A 22568-nucleotide genomic window follows, 5' to 3' on the forward strand; every position below is an offset into this window, starting at 1 on the left:
TGGAATGTTATGTTCAATTTCAGGATGTAGAGAAGTGTGACACTGTTGGTAACTTTGCTGTGATGCCATCTCTGATGTCCCATAAAGTAAAATTTAACAATATCCATATGTCTGTGTCCTCTTGCTCATGAGTAAAGGTTAGGGGAATGGGGTTATTAAGTGGATTTCTGGGGAAAAAAAAAAACAAACAAAAAAAACCAAAAAAAAATCTCCAGTCTATACCCATGTGCACTCTCAAATGTCCTCCTGCAAATATTCCAGTAATATAAAGTTAACAAGGGATTGCTACCCTGTCCTGGAAAGCAGTCAGTTTCCCTAGAAAATCCACAGATAAGTTGGTATTATTTCTACGCATGAATAACATATGAGCAATTAATATGTAGAAGTATGATAAAAGGAATTAATTCTTGGGTTTGGGGTTTACGAGCAGGATGGAGAGGTAGTTCTTCATTATGAATTTTGGCTTAAGGCTTCATTACTTAAAGTAGATTACACAAAGATAATATCCTACAGTAGTGTCGGAAGAGAAAAGAAAGTTTTACTTGCATCCAGTTCACTGAGTCACGTCCTGGAAGCAGTAGCTGTGATGGTGTGGGGATTTTTTTTTGTTTGTTTGGGTTTTTTTTGTTTTTATTTCATTTTATTTTTAGGCTTTGTTTGTTTCTATATATGAGTTTAATTTGTTTCTTTTTAAAAAGAAAAACTGCGAACATCAATAAACCATGTTAAAACTCAGTGACAGATTTGATAACGAAGCTCATATTTTTAATTTTTCTTTCAGGTATCTGAAATTATACCAAGGGTATTTTATCTTGCTCTATGATTCCTCCAATTCTGTTTTCAAATTTTAAAAACATTTTCTAGGAATCACTGTACAAAACTGAAATCTATGAACTATCTGTGAACAGAAGTAGAAAAATATTTCTTGAAATGTACAGATTTCTTGAGGTTCCTGTTAAAATAATAAAAAATAAATGTTCCTGTAGGTGAAATCGAGTTCTTTTTAAGTACAGCAATAGTTAGCAGGCTATAAAATGTTAGCATATTTTGTTACGAAGATCAATAATGTTATGTTACTGAATCATTAAGTTTTGCTTGGAGATGTGAAAGGGTACAAGACAACAAATACAGCTTTTGGCATTATTCTTTGCATGTAGTGATAATTGCATTACATTATACATTAAATTATGATGCACACGGGGTTAATATATGTTTTCAGCATACAAAACCAGATTTTGAACCTGAAAGTAAACTCCTTAGGAATCAATAGAGAATATGAGGATGTCACGTGAACAAAATGATGGGTCTGCTTAAAAAATGCTAGGAAACATTTTGAACATAGAAAAAATAAATTTTGAAAGATGTATTATTTTATAGTAAAAGCCTGTTAGTAGATGTTCCTTACTCTAAGTATGTGAGTAGTTTTCCATAAATTGTTGTTGCTACACATATAGCATTGATTTTATTTATATAAAACAGAGATGTGTCGCTGAAGTATATGGATAAATACTGAAATTGGGAACTTGCTGTTAGTTCGTATGAGCACACCAACATCAGCATTATAATGATCCACTTGTTAATCCTGAGCTCTTAGGAATTTTGGTCATTTTATAATGATGATTCTCAAAGATGAGATTCAGCACCTGATGAAGGTGCAACATTTGAGGATTTCATCATTTGAAGATAAGGGAAATACCTACTATTGTTTTTAAGTGCTTTCAGACACTGTTTTTCTATTCAGGTGCATTTCTGTGTGAGATGATTATGAAGAATGCTGTAGAAATACTGTTTTGCTTTCAACATATTTGGTTTTAGGGAAAGAGTAGAGTATGCAAGCTGTAGTGTTACTGATTTTGCTGTTCAATGAAGAGAATGAAGAAATGTTTCCAAAGATTACTGCTTCCTATCACCTATTCTTATTCCACGTGAAATTACAGAAACATGACAAAACCGAACTAAAATGTAGGCAACCCAAATCTGTTCCGTTCTGATGTGTTAATTTTTTCTCTTTATTTGCTATTATTCTTTCCTTCTGCAACCAGTTTTCCTACCACATGTTGGTTTTATCTCTTTTTTTGCCTCCCTTCTCCTTGAAGTTAATCTCCTAACACTTTCCTTTATCCGGTGTTTTTATTCCATTATTTGAGTTTACATGATACATTTGGGCTGGATTTTCATAGATATAGAGTAATGTTTCACCAGCAAGAAGGTACTTACGAAGTTCATTTTTTGTATGTTTGGTTTTTTTTTTAATATCCATGTGGTAAAATAGGAACACATTTTTGAAATGTTGTCTTCTCTGAAATCTGCTGTGGATTTCAGTCAGCTTGTGCAGAACCAGTAAGTGATGTGAATTTTTCCAGGGCCCTGGATTTGAACTGCTCTGCTATGTGAAACACCATTCCACTGCACTGCTGGCCAAGAACTTCCAGTACCTAGCCTGTCCTGCTCCTCTCCTTGATAGTGCAGAGTCTTGAGAACTCAAGTGAAGAAAGTTTCTAGATTTTCTTTGCTGTGCAGGCAGAGGGCTGACAGCCATAACCAAAGCTGTCAACTTCTCAAGTTTGTGGTCCTTTTAGTTTTTGGAAAAGTATTTGTTTTGGAATTTGGGCGTTTTCCTATAAAATAAGTCTTTAGGGTTTAGTCGACTTCATGCTTAACTCACCTTGGAGTCCTTAAGAAAAACCTAGTTAATTTTGTCACAGACATATTCTACCTGCCTGTGGATGTTTCCATACTTTATAATATGATGCTTCTATTAATTTCCATGCAAATACTGTTTCTGCTGTTTACAGAGCTATAGTACCATGGAACATAGACTCTGTAGAGTTGTCACTATTGCATCGTCAAAATAAAGCTAGAAGCATAGATTTCTTTTTCAGAAACTCAGAGCCATAAATTATTCTTTGCTTAAAATGCCAATGGGAAAATAGAACTATCAAGAATATAATAGTAAGTATATATTTAAAGTAGTGACAAAAATTACTAGTAATTAAAGAAAATTTAAAAAATTGGTAGTTATTCCTCTTTTTACAGGAAAAGAAATGTCATTCTACTATTCCATACATTGCCCAATTTTTACATCACCCTAGAAAGAGCCTACATTGAAGTAATTTTAATACTTGTCTCTGAATAGGTCATTAATTCGGATGGAGAATTCTTCACCTGAATTAAGTCAGGTGAAGAATCAATTTTGCCTTAAAGTAACTTAGGTTCTCTGGTATATATGTCATGATATTCTTGGGTGAAGTGCAGGTTTTTTTCTCTGCTTCACAAATTGCTGAAAGATTGCAAATATCTTTTTGTTTATTTAGTTGATGATCTGACAAACATTCTTTCATTGTTTTACTCTTTGATTAAAGTATGAAAATTTCCGTTTTTGTTCAGTTAATAACATTTCATTCATTTTTTGCACCTTCTTACTTCAGAGATAAATTTTTTAGTGCTGAATTTCTTTTTAATCCTTTGTTGTAAAATGTACTCAAAGCATTTTCCCAAATTGAGATCTTAAAATGCATTTGCTGTATCCATACAGCTGAGTAGAGTAAAACTGTTGCAAAGTGTTCCTTTACAGGAAACTAAAACCATTTTGATCAGTTTTATTTAACTACTACTGTTAAGCTGCATGTAACTTCACTACAATACTACTATGAATTTATCATTTAGCTTTAACATTTATAATCATTGATTAGAATATCATTTTTCTGGAAATACAGGAAAAAAATTGTCTGAATCTTAACTTTCCCTAACTTTTCTTCTAAATTTCCCAAATCCTTACCTTCACTTTTCTCAGGTTCTTTATTTACGAAAAGAAAATTATATTGAATGTCTCTACTATGTCTCTCTGTATGGTGGTGTGGCTGAAGATTATTGATGAAGCCAAAGTGAATTTCAAAGATCATACAGCTCTTTTTGCTGCTACTGATGTTAAAGAAGACTACTGAGTCAAACATTTATTTGTTTGTTTATTTATTTATTTAAAAACTTGATTAGTTGACCCGTTAAAATAAATTATCTGTCCTATAAACCTGCCCTGTTAATTTTTGAAAATTAGTTGGAGCTAAACAAATTTTGCTCTTAAGGATTACAGTCACGAAAATCTTAGTGAATACTTTTGAAAACTCCATTCAATGTATGTTCAAAAGCACTGTTTAGAAAAGATCTGGGGTCTTATTCTCTTACCTGTCTTCGTCCTTATTACATTGCTGTCCTGTGGAGAACTGCCTTTGAGAAAAGTGGTTGTTGCTCATCGCATTCCCAATCTTTTCATTGCAATGTGAGCTGTAACATAAAGCTGCTTACAGAAGTCAGTATCCAGTACAAGATGAGAAATGATTTATGGAACAGAGGATTTTGGAGTTGGACTTATGAGACAGTCCTCTCTGTTTTACAGAAAAGTGAGCCATTTTGTTCATTTTCCCAGTTTGGGTTAAAGAAAAACTGTGAAAAGCAGACCTCTGGCAGTAATACTTAAGCAAGCTAATGAGATTAATAATCTGAAAAACTTGTTTAATTTATATAGGTATTTCTACCTTTTTCTGAAAAAATAATTTTGCAATTTCAATTTATTTTTTTTTAGCCCTGTTAAAAAGAAAATCTTCTGTTAGAGATGTGGGTCTAAATTATACTTTTAAATCTATTAACTAGAAAAGAAGATTTTGCAACAGTGGTGCATAATTCCCAAACTCCTGTAAATTGATTTTTCAGCCTTGCAATCATGGATTTGGGCCTGATATTTGCATTATCCACAAAGCAGGTATTACTGTACCTCATTTATTTAAGTGAAGGCTGCGTTTAAAAGATATTGTTCTGCTGGAGACTAAATGGAATGCATTTTACTAATCAGGGAAACTAATGGGAGGCTATCTTGTTCTGTATTGACTATGTTTATGCATTCACCAGAGGTCACTAGATCATATACCAAAAGGAACCCTCAAAATACCAAATGCATGCTGGTTTCAGCTTTAAGTCTTTCTGACAAAGGACTGGGAAAGCACAAGTCAGGGCGCAAGTTTGGTGAGCTACAGAATATATTTTTGATTTTGAGAATAATTTTTCATCAATAATCTATCAAATTATATAGAAAATATCTTGTCCTCCTATATTCAGCTTCCTTTGACCCTAATACTTCTAATTAGAAAAAAACCCCAAACAACTAAACAAGACCTAAAGCAAAACAACCAGTAAACCTCTACATCAGTAGAGTTTTGGTAAGATTATACCAAGCAACACAAAATTAAGACATGCCCAAAAGCAATTTACTCTTGAAATATGGAGCACTACTTTACATGCCCACTAAAATACATATTTTTAAAGGAATCAAAGTTTTTATTCCCTCCATGAACTTCTGTGATTCCTAGAACAAGACCGAAAAAACAGGCAACTTCTCAATAGGATTTTTGTCTTTGTTCAGTGTGTGCTTTCCTTTGTTGGTTATTGCCTTCTCAGAAGACTGAACTGTTCATTTCCTTATACTACTCGTATATATGTGTTTCACAGACACTAATTAACATCTCTTACAAACTCATCTGAGGAGTACCATCATCATAATTTAGTACATTAATAGCTGCAGCACAGAAAAATTAAGGTGAATGCAATTGTTAGTATATGTTATAATTTTTTGAGTCCACCAAGTAAGGGATCCTGTGCATCTTCTTTACATCTACCCAGATCTACTGTGCATGGTACAAAATAATTAGTCTTCTAAGATATATTTTTTGGAATAAGTAGTATCTGGGCATGTAATTAGCTATTGCTATAGCTGTATGCAAAGGACCAACTTAAATTTTCCCTCTTTCAATATTTTGATGACTATAGTTTGCAATTGTACTCCTTATTCTTTGGGTTTTTTTGTTCCACTATAGGTATTTATTATATATAGGTTTTATATATATTTATTCAGATGCTAACTGTGTAGATAATACTGCTGAATATTTTTCTCTGCAGCAAAAATATCTTTTTAACGAGGATGTAAAAAAATTTCTATTTTCATAATCTCTCTCTCTTAATGTATCACCTTTCCGATGTTCTTTATGACTACTCCATTCATTGTTAAAAAAATTTCCCCTGAAAATGTTGAGATTAACATTTACCATCACTGCATGAATGGATTGTAAATGGACAAGACAAAAAAAAAATATTCTATTGAATTAACTAATAGGCAGCTTCATGCTATGGAATATTTTACCAATAGGTACAGAACTACAAATAGTGACCTAAATATTAATTAATTGATTTTCAAACTCCCTTGAATGCTCTTGTGTCCTTTCCTGACCTTCACAGGTCAGGAATTGGCAGTGCTGTGGGAGACAACTATGGTTAGGAAAGAACCTGGTCACTTACTTTTCAGCAAGTAGTGCATCAAAAGTAAATGAGGATTTTTAAGTTCTTAGAAATTTCAGAAGTTGCAGTAGTAAGAAAGTTCTTTCAATATTCATATTTACAGGATGACTGCTGTGTATAATCTTACTGATGGAGGGTAGGTAGCTTCTTCCCCAGACCAACCACTCTGGCTGGACACTTTTATTAACATGTTAATAACTGAGTAAAAGATTAGTGATGGAAAATGGATTGCCCTCTTATCTAGTGGCAGGCGTTCCACGATTTAAACATATCTGTGGTGGATGAAGAGGTCTCAATGCTACTGTTTTAGTACTCTTATGCAACTTGGTAAATCAACTGTTCATTTTTTCACTATCCAAGAAACATTTAAAACAAACGTCAATGTATCCTAGACATTCAGAAGACTTCACTACTTAATGTTTTCCTTCAGAAAAAAATCTTTACAGCATGTGAGATAGATTTAATACAATAATTTCCTCTTTTTTTTCTTCTTTCCCTTAGGCATTTCCTGGAAATACAAACTCTGACAGTGTGGTCCGGCACGATTTACAACATCCCGTTATTGCTCGCTATGTAAGGATAGTTCCTTTGGACTGGAACGAAGAGGGTCAAATTGGGTTAAGAATTGAAGTCTATGGCTGCTCCTATTGTAAGTTTTTCTATGATGATCCTTTTTTTTCCCCCTAAATACAAACTGGTTTTGGATCTCAGATTAAAGTTGAATCTCAAATACTTTTACCTTAGACCAGTTAAAATGGGATTGCTGCTTGTATTACTCAGGGTTTCAGGAAATATTTATTGGAACCTTAACTCTGAGTTGCTAGTTTGTTCTTCTCTGGAAGGTGCAACCTTGGAATTCATGGTAGTACTTTGAAGTTGCTTCTTTTTATCTTCATGGTTTCTTTAGCAGAAGGCTTTGACTATTGTAAAAGCTTGAATGTTCAGGAAAATATAGTATTCAAACAAATGTCATGTTGGGTCCTGAGGAGAAAAATGGAAACAAGACATCAATTATGGCCTGGTGCTAGAGATAAAATTAAGGTGATAAATAAGAATTCTATCAGAGTAGCTCAGGTTGTCTAAATATGTGATGTGTTTTTCAAAGGTATTGCCTTGAGTATTTGAATATGTCTTTGGAATTTCATTTGAAATCTGGATGAGCAATGGTACAAATGCTCCTGTAGTTAAGAGCAGAACTGATAATGTTTTTTGAAAAGCAAGGGTAATTTCTAAATGCCCTTCCTTCAGTGCTTAAAGAAAATCTGCAAACCTGCAGAAAATGGAGCGTATGATGCCCTATTTCTAAGTATCTATTTTTATCCTGGCTTTACTGGTATTTTAGCTGGAAAATACTATTTGAGATTTGTCTTTTAATAACCAGACATTAGAATAAAGTGGGGAACACACATCTGTAAGTCTCATCCATTCACTTCACTGAGTGACATAAAACATATGGGAGCCCTCTGATATTCTAACAAAAAAGAAAAACTGATTTCACTTGTTGTTTTGAATTGATTAGGTAGTTAAAGGACTACATACTTTTGTTCAACAAGAACAATGAAGTATAGATTTTTGGGTTTATTTTTCTTATTTTTATATCATGAATTAAAGCCCTGTTATAAAAGTGCATATTAAACCACAGAGAGTTTCACAGTAGCTGCAGGAACTTAGTTGAGAAATAAAATAAAACTTTGTGATGTTGGTGCTGCAGTGCTGAGGGCATGCATGGATGAATAAATTTTTAAAACAACAACAGGAGGACCTGTTGCAATAAGACAAAGGGTAATGGTTTTAAACTAATAGAGGGTCAGCTTAGATTAGATATAAGAAGGATATTTTTTACAATGAGGGTAGTAAAACACTGGAACAAGTTGCCCAGAGAGGTGGTGGATGCTCCATCCCTGGAAACATTCAAGGTCAGGTTGGATGGGGCTCTAAGCAACCCAATTTAGTTGAAGATGTTCCTGCTCATTGCAGAGGGATTGGACTAGATGACCTTTAAAGGTCCCTTCCAACCCATACTATTCTATAAATCTAGAATTCTACAATACCTAAGGAACTGTGGGTTACTCCAAAGTTAACTCTTACTCAAAGAGAAACTGAGCTTCTGAAGTTTTAAGTATAACTGATTATTCAGTACATGGCTCTTAATAAACTAATGTTTACCATCATAATACTAAAATGTTTTATGTACTGTTTGAAGTGTACCAAACACTATAGCATGGTTAATTTTCCAGCATAATAAATGCTCATTTTTAAGTATACCTCCTTACTTGTATATTAAATGCAAATTCAGGTGTTTGATACAAGAAACCAGCATCTAGTTTACTGTCAAATATAACTCTCTTTAAATTAAAAACGGTAGCAGAATCAAACAATGAACATCATGATATTTACTGTAATATTTAGAGGTAAAAAATGGTTGCTTTTTTTTGAAATAGATAGAAAAAATACTGTAGGTACATAACAAGATGCTTTAGAGGCTAGAACTAAATATGAGAAAAAAATAAACTGTCTTGACAAAACTATTTTAGTTCTTTGATGATAAGTTGTTTGATGAACTTTTAGAGGAGAATAAAAAGCATCTGGCAAGGACACAATGTATGGAACTATAAAAGTACTGATAAAATGTGTCTTCACAGAAGAATTAAGGTGACTCAATGTAATTTTGTAATTTTGCTGAATGAGTATTGCTGGTCTGTTTGTACTAGAAGGGATTTCAATAATTGTTGGTGTTTTTTCAAGATAAGATTAATTATAATATATTGCAGTTTTATGTGTATGGGGACTTTTCTTTTAACAACCCTCCTAAAATACCTGTGTGGTTTTTACGTCCAGAATTGGGCTGCTCCCAAAGTGGTATCAGTAGAGAGCAGCAGAGCAGTTCAGAAGAAAAACTAAAAAATCACTATATAAAAAGATAAGAAGGCAGCCCTTTGGTATGACTACTGGAACAAGGGATTACTGTGTACAAATTCCCAGCTTGTCCTCAAATGAATTATTTGGAACCAGGTGTATAATGCTACACCTTTCTATGTAGATGTGTCCTTTGGCAGAGGCCAAGTTTTTAACCTTATGATTAGAAGTGCATATATTTGCATATAAATATCAGCACTGTCATTAAACAGTGTGATTTGCAGATTAATTCTGCTGTCATGTAAGGAGCTGACCATTTTGATAATCACCAATTTTAAAAACCTGATTAAAAGACAGGCTTCTAGTCAAATCCGCACCAAATTTTGGAACTGCTACCTAAATAAAAAGGCTGCCCAATATATTGCAATTGTAATTTTTTTAAGTTAATAGATTCATAATTAATATATTCTTTTTAAAAATATTTTAGAGGGCACATTTTCAGATGCAAAAATGAGATATTTTCTCACATTGCAAGCAAGATTTAATTGGGAAGCCATACACTTAGTGACTATAAAAACTCTTTTCTTGCAACTTAGCATCAGGTTATTAAGAAAAATGCTTCCTTGTATTGAACTGCTTATTCAAAGGTCGGGTTATTAATTGCCATAATTTCTGGTTCCCATTTTGTTTGAATATACATGTAAGATACACATTTAATTTTTCTGCGCAAAAAGTGAAATCCATGTCTTTTCTTGCCCAGCAAATTAAGTTAAAAAGGTGTGTTTTCCAGGGAGGCATTAGAGCTCACATCTGTTCCCTAGAGAATTTAATAGCATTACCAAAGCTTCTTTTTTTTAGTGTTGTTTTGCTTAAAGTTTAAAATCTGTGCTGCGTTTGAAACTTCATCTATGTATTTTGTGTAGATGAGATCTGTAAGGTTGTCTTCTGACAGAAGAGTTCATAGAAGTTACCAAAAAAGAATTAAGACCTCATTCTACACCAAGATTCAGAATTAAATTTGTATTTTTTTTCTGTGAATAAATGGTAATATCATATTTAGAAAATATTTTCATTCTCTATAAGGCAAAACTGACTATGTCTTATTTAAAAAGATAATGAAATCGGGTAAAGAATTTGCTTCATAGCTATATTAATGGAGGAGTTGCATGAGCAAATAAGCTTGAAAAATCACAGCAAATAGACTATAACATAACATTGTTTAGTCAATGGGACTTTTAGCCTGTATTTTAAAATTATCTATTTCATACTCCATAAAGGGAAAAAGGGTCTTTACACTTTCAGTGACATCATATATCAAAAAGCAAGTCACAAAGAAGAGAGTATAACCAAAGGCAAAATATCCAGTGAAATCAGTTAAGTGAAAACTGATGGCAAAATTTTATTCATGCTCTTTTGGAGGCAGGGAGCAATGACACATAATGTGTATCTTCCACCATGTTCACTGTTATGAATTTTTGAGACAGGCAGCAAAGACATGGCATCTGGAGGCTATGACAAGTACAATACAGTACATTTTACTACTTATTTGTGAAGATCATAATAAGCTCCTGCAGGATCACAACCATGTGAATAGTTCCCTTAATCTCCATCCTGTGGAAGATGAATGCCTACAAAAAAAGGCAAGAGGCATATTATAGCATAGGCTTTGGCTATGCTTTTCAAGAAAACTGTATGAGGCCTTCTGGGTCCTAAAACCCTTTGAGGGGAAAACACTCCCTGATACCTTTATTCACAGAGGGTTTTTTATATGGTTGTGCTGATTTTCTGGATCTAAACCATACATCTGCACCTTTTTTGATGCAATTGCACATCTGACAGTAAGAATTTTCAGATTCCAGATGACTCATTTTTGAAGTGTAGGATATACTTGAAAAAAAAAAATCACTTGGAGATGGCAGAAAGCCATGCAAATACTCAATATACTCAAGGTAAATAAGTGGCAGGAACAATTATAAAGCTTCATGAATAATGGCTGCAAGCTGAGCTCTTTCCATTCTCTGATCAACTCTATTTGCTAATCCTTAGAAAGCAGTGGGACTGAACAAATGTCACCTGAGTTGCACTGGCAGAAATGTTCTTTTCAGATATTGTACTGATCTATGTCAAATGTTACTGTTTCGATTTCCTGATGGGTGACAGGTTTTGTTTGTTTGTTTGTTTGCTTGGTTTTGTTTAAGGTTTTTTTGAGGGGGAGGGAAAAGAAGAAAAATAGTAACAACAGTCTTGTGGTTATTCATGAAATAATGAATATTTGTATGGTGAGCATATATACAGATAGTAAAGTGAACAAAACTTTGGTCATGTAAACGTTACGAGAACAAAAATAAGGTTTGGAAACGCAGTTAAGGGGTGAGCCAAGTGAATGTTTGCAAGAGCTGATTAGGAAGTACTGAAGTGCTAAAACCTGTGGGCTGAGTGGATCTTTTGGTTGTTGTAGTTAATCCTGCCTGCCTGCAGTGACTTTGACTTAAGACATTGTTTCCTTTGGCAGTTAATTCCACATTCAGCTATACTTACTACTAGGAAATTTACTTATTAGAAATCTCTTTTGCTTGATTTCATGCTCTTGGCACTAACTAACTATCCATGTCTGACTTGCTGTCTCAAATGGTTGCCATGCACACTTAGAGAACCCCATACTGTACAGAATAATCTATTGCATCCAAATGTCAAAGTGACTATTCAATGCAGATGAGAAAGCCACTATTACTTCCCTTTTGTTGAATCTTACTAAGTTTCACTTGGCCAGATTCAATTTTATACCCTGGACATTTTATTTCACCGGCGTATAGCATAAAAAAAGTATGAGCTAAAGACCCTTGAAGCGTCATGTTTGCTATTGAAACACCCTGGGGTAAATAAAATACAGCTCTATATAAATATAAATGTATGTATACATATTTCTGCTCTTACACTTTTGGTACCTGTGTGAATATACACCTAAATAGAGAAAATATTACTGTAGTCCAATAATCTGCATAAAATTTCCTACTTCTTCTTATCATATTTTATTGCTTACAGTAAGTTTGCCACTAAGCTCCCTGGTCAGACTTTTCTGTCCACCTAAGTGGTGAAACTGCATAAAAATACTAATTAGCAGAACAGAGGAATCATTTTTAAGTGTTTATTTTGTAAAATCATAAGTTATTATATTTCTAACAATATTACTAACTTGCTGTAGGTGACAGTGCTTTGAATATGCAGGGATTTTAATGTGGGGAAAAACACAGAACTAAAACAATCATGTATCAGAGGTTGCTGTGAGCTGCACAAGCTTTCCTTATGACAGTGGATGGGACAGGTAATAGTTCTGCTAAGCATCCAACTGTTTTTCCCCTTTTCTCTTCAATTTCAGTATTCCTGTACTGGGAATTTCTCTACCTATTTGGGCCTATGTGTTTGATTTTTAGTCATCATCTTCACAGCTCATCTGTTGCAAACATAGCCTGATATTCTCTTTCTGACATTAAATGCACATGGCTGAATACTCACATCTAAACTATGGAAAGGGAGGGAAATGAACTGTGAACTTTTTCTTTTCAAACTTTTTAAGATCTGTTTGAATATGTGCTCTATTGGTAAGCTTCCTTCCTTCTTAGTGTATTTTTTCTACCTTTTTGCCATGCAAGATAATTGGGTTTTTCCTAAAGGTCATGCAAATGGATACATTTTATCCTCCAGATATTTGAGATGATTGTGACTGTTCCTGTCTACGTGATCACATATTTTGACATGAAAATTAAGTAAGAATGGGCTTGAATCCATTTCTTACTTTTGATTATTACCACTAACCAACATGGGTCTCTTTTGGTAGTAGGTACCACTTATATGTTAAAATATCTATCCCCTACATTTTTGAAGTATTTTGAAAAATAAGGGTTTGTTGTAGTGTATTAAGAAATACATTTCTAGAATGAGAAGATTCAGGTTGAAACAGAAAAGAAAATATTTCCAAATACTTAATTGTTCTAAATTAAATATTTCAGAAAGATTTGACATAAAATGAATTTGAAAATATGTTTATCTTTTATTCTTCATCTTTACATTAATCTGATACAATATGGTTGTTTCTTCCTGTCAACTTTTTACAACTAGTAGCAAAATGAAAAATTCATTACTTTTCACTTCCAGTTGTAATGAGGTTACTGGTGGATATTCTCAAGCACCACAGCTTTGAGAACTGCAACAACTGTGCGTATTCTTTACAGGTTCATTTGTTATCTGACAATGAAAGTACAATCAATCAGAGAAAAAGAAGTATATTTTGTCTGAATATATTGCCCACCAGCTTGTTCAGTTGTATTCTCAGGCAGTTTTCTATTACACTTGAATATTTTTTTAATCATTCAGCATTTCCTTTAGAAGGATGTAGGCAGCTGGCTTGTTTGAAAAGGCTTTTTGAGTGTGCGTGTGTGTGTGTGTGTGTGTGTGTGTGTGTGTGTGTGTGTGTGTGTAATTAAGTAAAATTTGTCCCTGCTAAATAAACAAAATGTATCACCAAGTATGATAAAATCTTGCAGATTTGATGAAGGCTTATTAAAGTCAGCTCTGTCTCTTCTCTTGTGGAAAAAAGAAGTATCCCTCAATTAACAGCTGAAAAAGTAAAACATGAGAGTAAAGTTAGAGTATGCTTTTCCACAAAGTAAGGATGGTAGCATTCAGGTAAATGCAATCAAAAACTTCAGTCTAATCACAGTAGTCTTGCCTTTAATCTTTTTTTTGCCTGAATGAACATTCATGATGATTTTGCCCAGCATTATTTTCTTCCATTCCTGTAAGTGGTGATTGATCCATTTGTCCATGATGACTTATTCACTAGAGAAATCAGATGGGTTTTTTCTCATTAAATAAAAAACTTCAGCAGATTTCAAACTATAGGTCTTGGTTCTGTACCATTGATTTGGAACCTGAAGGGCCTCACTGGTATTTGTTTTCTTGAATGTCTGGAAAAAATATATTAAGGATGCAGTTACTTCCAGACTCAGTTCAATTTATTCTGCTCTTTCCCTAAAGTTTGGATGAAGATGATGCATTTTGTATTTTTTATTTTAAGCATGGCAAATGGAGTCTTGCTATGAGTAAATTCTTATTTCCTCTCTCCCAAAGGTTTGTGTTCTCTGATAAGAAACTGCATATATCAAAAGGTCAACATTGTTGTCAGGAAATAAGAAGATTTAACTCTTCATAGTAATGCTTTTGTAAGGTAAAAATGAGCCTTGGCATTTACATGCAGTATATCCCTACACAGAGTTTTATTTCTGGATGAAGTACTGTATTAAAGGTGGAGTCTCATGTTCATTAGCATACCTTTGGAAAATTAGGTCACTCTGATGCCAACTTTTCTCTGAATCCTCTAAAACAGGGAAAAAGTTCAGGTTTTTCCACCTCATAAGGGTGACAGAGTATGGTCCTTCTCTAGTGGCCAATGAAGGTCCTCTTACCCTTCACTCACTGCTACCATTGCCCTTAAAGAGAAGATAATAGTACAGCTGGAAGGGACCTATAACAGTCCAATTGCTTGACCACTTCAGGACTGACTAGAAGTTAAATTATTGTGTTAAATAAATTGTCCAAATACCTCTTAAGCACTGTAGCTCTATGAATTGCCTTCACCAGACTGCGAGGGGTGCTTTTCCAAGGTAAACTGAAGAACGCATCAGCCTGCTCCTGGCTACATCTGTGCCGTGTGTTAATGCTTGTGAGCATCAGCTCTGAAACAGAGTCAGAAAAATAAAATTAAATTCTGTTTCCAGCTGTAACCTTTGTGTTATATATCCTTGAAAGACTGCTGGCATTTCAAGCAAATAGTCTCTTTGTTATTTGTCTCATGGTGAGCACAGGGAATGGAAAAGAGTGAAATAGAACGGAATGGAATAGAACAGAATGGAATAGAACACAACCAAACAGTTATGTCATGTTACACTTTGAGTTCTATATGAGAAGCTACAACCTAGTAGATAGGTAATCTTTGAGTGTATTTTCCTGGCAAATTGAATTCTGAGATCTACATTTACTAAGAAAAAAAGTTGTTATATGGACGATAATTATATACATATATACCTATTTTGTGTACTTAATCTGAGTACATAAAATAGTATTTTTTTCTAAATAAACAGCTGTCCTTCCTATACAATCTAGAAACTCAGAAAACCAACCTCTTCAAAAAAGTGTTTAGAAATTTTATAGTTTAAAAATATATCTTTAAATAATGAAGAAATTTATAGAAATTTTGAAAAACCTGTAAGTTATTTGAAAAGGGAGAGAAATAAGTAATTTTTTATACCTTCTTAATTCTGTATATTCATCAGATTTTATCAGCCAGGATTTTATAGTTTCATATTGATTATTGTTAAAAAAATAATGAGTAGCTTAATATGGAATGGAATCCAATCCCACAAATCCTCTGGGAACTTTTCTGCATAGTTGTGTTTCTATCTTTTCATTTCCAAATTGATGAGGTAATTGGAATTTAATTCTTTCAGTATGGACATGTTCCTTATTGCTTTTTCATTCCTCAAGATGATATGTATTTAATTGTCTTCTCGGCTTTAAATAAATTGAAGATCTTGGGAAACCAGTGTTCCAAAACCATAGGTATAAGAGAAAAAATCCTTGGAGCATCAATGATTTCCTTACCTAAAAAATCCCCTATAAACTGATTAGGAATAACTGCAACTCATGTACCAAACCTACATACAAGCTTGGTGATGCTGTTTTTGTAGTGATTTGTTTTAGTAATTCCCTTTGATTACACCAAGTCAGACCTATGCTATTTTGTTAAGTGGTAGTAAATCAGTAAAGAGAAGCAAACTTTCAGTAAACATGTACTGGTCAGAGAAGTAATTGCTCATTTACTTCAAGGTAGCTGTAGTAGAGGATGTTGGCAATAGTGTGATACGAAAACAGCCTGTTGAGCTGCAGCACATACTAAAAGAGAAACAGATAGTGTGGGTTTACAGTCATAAATTTAGCTGAGTTCTCTTGCCTTACTGGTGAGTCGTGACTTGTATTAATTCAGCTTATTGATGGCTTACAGTAAATGGTTGTTAAACTGAGGTAACAGTTTTAATAAACATCTTCAGTACTGCCCTTTTATTGACTGCTGTTCTAGGAGAGTCAAAAAGAACCTAGTCAAGTCTGTGTTTCAGCTGTTTATCATTGCAACCTTTCTCTCACTGATCAAATTTTTCTCTTTCCTCTGTTTTTAGTTCTTTTCTCCAAAAGCTTCCATTATGACTCCTGCCTCATTGCTTTAATTGTATGTAGTTTCCTGATTCCAGTCCTTTCTTGTCTGACTTTTCATAAATATAGTGTGAAAAATGAGGGAACATTCAGGATTTTTTTTCTGAATTTTGAATGATAGAAGAAATGCACAGTCCCTTTCATGCATTTAGATAATGAATTTGTGACCAACTTGTGAGTAAAAATTAATTGTCTGGTAGTTCTCACCTGTGGAAAAATGTTAGCATAATTTCAGTTGAACTGTTTTATACTTCGGGGACTTTGTAATTCTTTTTAAAATATGGGTATGTGGTAGTGAGCGTAACTAAATTTGAGGTGATTTTTGGAAATGTGAGGTTCAGGATATTTAATAAATTTCAATTTGATAAATTTGATAAATTTCAAACTCACTTGAGAGATACATCTTTCACCACAGTCAAATTCAACAAAGGACTTCTGTAAATTTAGAAATAAGATTACTTGTAGCAGCTTTAGGGGTAGGTGTTTGTTATCATTAGATGTAGTGTAATTAATCACAAGTATTAATTGTATAAAACATTGATTTTAAAAGCAAACCAGCAAGATAATTGCCCAGGCACTGAGTATGCCTCTGAAAACCTAAGCTAGGTGGTAGTAGAAATCACCTAATATGAATATTGGAAGACAGTACCATACCCTACATTCTGCTGAAGGTTCCTTCTGATTTGTCGTAAATTTTGGAGGCAGTAGAGGAGAAAGAAGCTGTTTTTCCACTGCAAACTTATAATAAGACCTGGTGTCATCATACCACAGGCTTTCTGGTAACTGTGTATTAAATGCTTACAACCATTTTCATGCAATTTATGCCGGCGAGACTTCAACTTGGGCACATCTGAGTTATTTGGCAATTCTACTGAAAATCTCTAATTTTCCATTACTCCACCTTAATTCTGACCCTAGTTTTAACAGCTATGTCTTAGAACAACTGCAGACACAGTGAAAGAAATACCACTTTATGGCACTGTATTTTCCACAGATGAGTGGGGAAATTAGGACAACTGATCTTCTTTCATAATGCAGACATTAAATACTCATTGTGAATAAACCAACTTCTTCCTTTTATTACATCCTGCTGTAAAGAGAAGCTTTATCAAGCTAGGCAAGCGCATACTCCCAGATTATTTTACCCAAGAGAGATCTTAGCTATCTTTTCCATGCACTTCGAATTTTGTTTATGTTAGTAGATAGATAAAGTGAGTATTATTCTTGTATTTGGGTGTACAAATTTCTATGTTACCAATAGAATCCTTAGTTTGAGCTGAAGGAAAAATACTTTGACCAATTCAAATCCCATTGAACCTCAGAAAATCATCACTCCAAAATTACATTAGGATAGGCTGAAAGATTTATTCCTTTCCTAATAATTTCTGATAATTTTGAAAAGTTTCCTGCTCAGCTGTGTGAGAAAACCCAGCTAGACATTTAATACCCATTTTTTAACTTGTTGTTTTACTTTCTTACGCCTTAAAAGTTGAAAACACTTAGCATAACTAAGTGTTAGTTTGTAAAAGAATGAAGCTAGAATATCTCAACAATAAATAAGAAATGTTTTTTTGTTGTCACACACTTTACAAACAACTTTTAATGAAGTTTATCTTTGGATTTTCTTTATTTTTCCATTGAAAGTTTTAAGACAAAAATCATTGGGTTATGCTGAAAAACATGCTGCTACAAAATTTTCCTCCATCAGTACTAAAACCAATAGCAACAAAATACTTTTAAATTTGTGCCTTAGTTTCTTTTCTTTCAAAGAAACTTTCCTTGTTCTTATTGAGGGGCCATTTCCCTTGACTTTAGGGGAATTATAGCAAAGCTGTATTTCACAGCTTGAAGAAAACATGGTATTTAAAATCACAAACAAAATAACTTAGGACATTTAAAGAAAATTGGAATAGTTCATTTTTTTTTTTAATTTTGTACATGTTTTCCTTAGGTTGCATAGCTCAAGAGTAGAGCTTATATTATTCAGCTATATAAGAATGTTGGCATAGAATGTATTTTTATTCACTTTTTTTTTTGCATCTGCTGTTTCAAAGGGTGTCAGTCTGTTACTGTCAGCTTTCAGGCATTACCTTTTTCTTGACTTAGTTTTCTGAAATCAAACATTACTTGACTATGCAATCAGCATTATGTGATGATAAACTGCATTGACTCTCAGGAATTTCTGTTCAGGTACTACCAGAAGAGACTCATGCTGAATCTGCTCTACCTGAAGACTGATTGTCGTTTTTAGTGAAGTTTTACAATTATATACTATAAACAAAGAAGAGTCAGTTTAATAAAATAATGCAAACCAAAGCATAGGATCAACATAATGCTACAAGTTGTTCCACCATAGGTGACTTTGTAAAGTAAATGCACCTACATATGGTTGGTCCTATCAAATGTTTTGCTGACCAAGCAAACCTACACAAGCACTGTGCTGCTGAAGACACTTTATATCCTACTGTCTTGCAAATTCCGTGGTCAATTCCAGATATAAGAATTTATTTTTTTTAAACAAAGTGTAAAAGAGTAAAAAAAAAAAAAAAGAAATAGAAAAAGAAAGGGGCAATAAGCTGGAAAAAGGAGCAAGTTGAACAGAGGAGAGAAAGCTGTGAGCCTCCCATTGTAAGGTCTGTCCAAACACAGCTAAAGGTGATAGTAGTGACAGGAGCAACAAGATCCTTTCTCTGACTCACTGTGGCCATGTAGTCTATACCTAGTTCAGGATCAGGACTGTGCAACCAGTGGGGATAAAGCAGGTTCAGGGGATAAGGCAGAAGTTAGATCCAGGGAAGATGAATGCATGGGTTTACAATAAAAGTTGCTCTTTATTTCATCCTTTTCCCTCTGGCGTCTGCATTAAATCTTAGTTTCTAATGGTGATATGAGTCCTTCACGTTCATGTCCATCCAGTAGGCCCAATTTCTGATATCTCTCTTCAGATCCATTGATTTTCAGTCTCAAATTCCTTCTCTTTGTCAGATATGATATTCACTCAGCTTACTGGTTTTCTGCTTAAATTTATTTCAGCCTCTTGCTTTTCGAGATTTTTTTCATACTTTTGTGAACAACTTTGTAGAATAAAGAGACCTGGATTTCTGTTGTCTTCAAAGATTTGAAGTATAAGCCTTTCCCAAAGATGCTGATCTTTTAACAGTAAATCAGCTTTGATTAGATGTTGCTTCATGTATTATGTATCGCGAACAAACACCTTACTTGGCATTAAATTGAATTTTATACCAAAAAAATTATTAAAATAATTATTAAAATAATTATTAAAATAATTATTAAAATTTCTGAATCTTATATCTCAAATTCTGGATTTGTATTTTTTATTTGATCAAAACTTAAAAACCTAATTAGATTTTTTACAGATAAAAAAAAGCTATAAAACTGATATTTGTTTCCATTATGCATTTTTAACCATTAACATTGCAAATGTTAATTATTTTTTTTCCTGATGATGGGTAAGAGATAGGGAGAAAGAAGTTGGCATTTTTTGAGGAAAAAACTACATTTTGATTTTAAGCTTTACAGTAAAACAAGTTATGACCATTTACTTCAAGGATAGTATTTGGAAAAGAAACTTTATTCAATTTTAAACATTTACAACAGCATATTGTCTCCTTTCAAAAAGTAGGAGCTAGCTTTTGTAACCACTTATTTATTCAGGGTACACTTAGCAGCATCAAACCCCCTCGAAGTTCTGCAGACATTTGCAATCCAAAAGGAACTTTACCCAAGTGTTTCAGAGCAAAATATGCTGATTGGGACATTTAGTCTACCACTTGAAGACCCTGACTTCATTCTCGTGAAAGTGAAAAAAAAAAAGAAAAAAAGTTATGACCCCAGAATAAACTATCAGAACACTATCAGAAATAAAGCAAAGGAATCAGTACTTTGTTCACAGTCAATGCAGTAAGACCCCTGAATCAATCTGGTATTTTTTTAATAAGACATAATCTACAATGAGACATAAGAAGAAATGTTTTTCATCTGCTTAGTGCTCAAAAACTTAAAATATGCAACAATATTGTCATAATGAAAACATATTAACAATTGCTGACATGTCATATTCAATCCATACAAACCTGGGGAGGTACAAGTGTAAAATAAACAGAAGAAAACTGAGTTGGGCATTTGTTGTTTAGTTTCAAAAGTAAATTTACAATTCACAACAGTTCCGGTACATGCTCTTGTTTCTCAAACAGCATGAGATCAAAGGCTCCCTAGAAGAAGTACAGTAGCACTGGCAGTAGGGGGATGCATGGATGAACTCTTGTACTGAGAAACTGTTGGCCTGTCAGGCTGATGTCTAGTACTTGGTTCTGTAAAGTTTCTGGGGCTGGAAATAATCAAGCTTAGTCATTCTTTGCTAGTGTGTGAGAGAGAAGCAGGTGGACTTTTAGATTCTTGGATACCCTTACTTGTGTGCTTCCTGTTTTTCAGTGATAAGGACATGTGAGCATTTCTACATCTCCTTTATTTCATTGAAATTTACATAGCATACTTATTAGAATTCTGATTCGAAACCTCATAATGTGAAAGAAGAGTAATTTTTTGTCATGGTATCTAGGCCTTCTCGTCCAACATGAAAACTAGCAAACTAAGATCTATTCTTCCTGTCTTGTTACATGATGAGAACAATAAATGCTGCTATCAAAGTTTACATGCCTAATCTTAAATTTCTTAGTCTGTCTTTGAAGACTTAAAAGGAAAAGAAAGGTTTTTAAAGTTCTCTGTGCCTATAAACTTTCCTGTAAGTATCACACACAGCTTGTTTTAAATGCTTGCAATAGTTAATGTGTACCATTTCACACAATCGCATAAAGGGTTGTCAGCATTTAGGAATCAATTCTGGGAAAGTTGCATTGAAAAATCTTCTCAAATGTTTTCAAGTTAGCAGCCTATATAAGAGGAGTAGGATTACTCTGACTCTCTTGATACTTACATAAAAATATTTTCTCTAGAATGTTGCTGTAATTGGACAACATTTGCTTTTCAGTGTCAGATGGGTCAGAGATTAAAGAATTACCTGGGTTATAGCCTATATACCCTAACAGGATACCCAGACTACTTGTCTCATGCAAGGTTACCATTCCAACATGAGTAAAGCACAAAATACTGAAAACGCTTCGTACTTTATCAGTGTAAATAAAAAAAATATTGGAACTCTTGCAAACAAAAAACATATATAAAAAAAAAATTATTGGTGGCCCTATACAAGATACCGCTAAGGGATAAAAGTTTAATACTTAACCTTCCAAATATTTTCTTTACAAAAATATAAATAACATAAACCAGATCAGATTTACGTACTGTGCTAGTTAAATCTGTGCTGTTAAGAAGTATTTAAAACTTTATTTTTTGATGACTTTGGAGTTTCTATTTGTTTGTCTCTGACTGTCTCATACAGTTCATTAGGTACTCATATCAGTTGGTTTTCATCTTGGATGAACTGCAATTTCATGAAAGAAGGTTAAATTTAGAGCAACTTTATTTTCTTCTCTGTTTTCTTGAATCTGTGTATCTAATAATATTCTTCTATATTTCTATTCAGGAACTATGGATTTGATGTTAATGAAGAGACTTGATTTCTTAGAAAATCAAAATTCCAATTTATTTCCCCTACATAAAGACAAAGACTAGAATTCATATGAAGTAGTTTCTTTCACAGGAGACATTGTTGGCAGAAATTGTATTGGATAAGAAATTGTATTGGATAAGCTAAAGAGTCTTTGGTCCCTTTACATCTAGCTACAACAACTTGCTTATAATAATAACTAAACATTTACCACTTGACCATACCATTCTGGATGATAGAAATGTTTCAGAGAAGTAAAACTCTTCCATGTGTTTTATTGCACTTCCTTGGTACCTTTCTTACTTTTCAAGTACAATTTTTCAGTGCAGTCAGGTTTTTTAAATATATTACTGGGGATGTAGATAAGTAAATAGAAGAAGCATAAAAATACCAAATAACATTCAGAATAGCAACATTTAGGCAAATAACCACTATATTCTCTGAAAAATCAGAAGTAGTTTCTAGCATTGCTAGCAAAATATGTTACTAAATTAGATCACAATTCCGATATTGTACTTTT

General features: G+C 33.5%; 1 protein-coding gene across 4 annotated transcripts in view; it reads left to right on the plus strand.

The window, feature by feature from the left end:
* CNTNAP2 (contactin associated protein 2) overlaps positions 1-22568 on the plus strand; it is a 1217517-nt gene that overhangs the window by 635025 nt on the left and 559924 nt on the right. For all 4 annotated transcript variants that reach the window (XM_051768491.1, XM_051768490.1, XM_051768493.1 and 1 more), the window contains one exon: positions 6844-6991. In XM_051768491.1, the coding sequence (XP_051624451.1) occupies positions 6844-6991 (148 nt within the window). The remainder of the gene's footprint in view (positions 1-6843; positions 6992-22568) is intronic.

The sequence above is a fragment of the Manacus candei genome, unplaced genomic scaffold (genome assembly GCF_025592945.1).
Source record: "Manacus candei isolate 608988 ecotype Guabito, Panama unplaced genomic scaffold, ASM2559294v1 h1tg000095l, whole genome shotgun sequence".
In the NCBI taxonomy this organism is placed as follows: Eukaryota; Metazoa; Chordata; class Aves; order Passeriformes; family Pipridae; genus Manacus; species Manacus candei.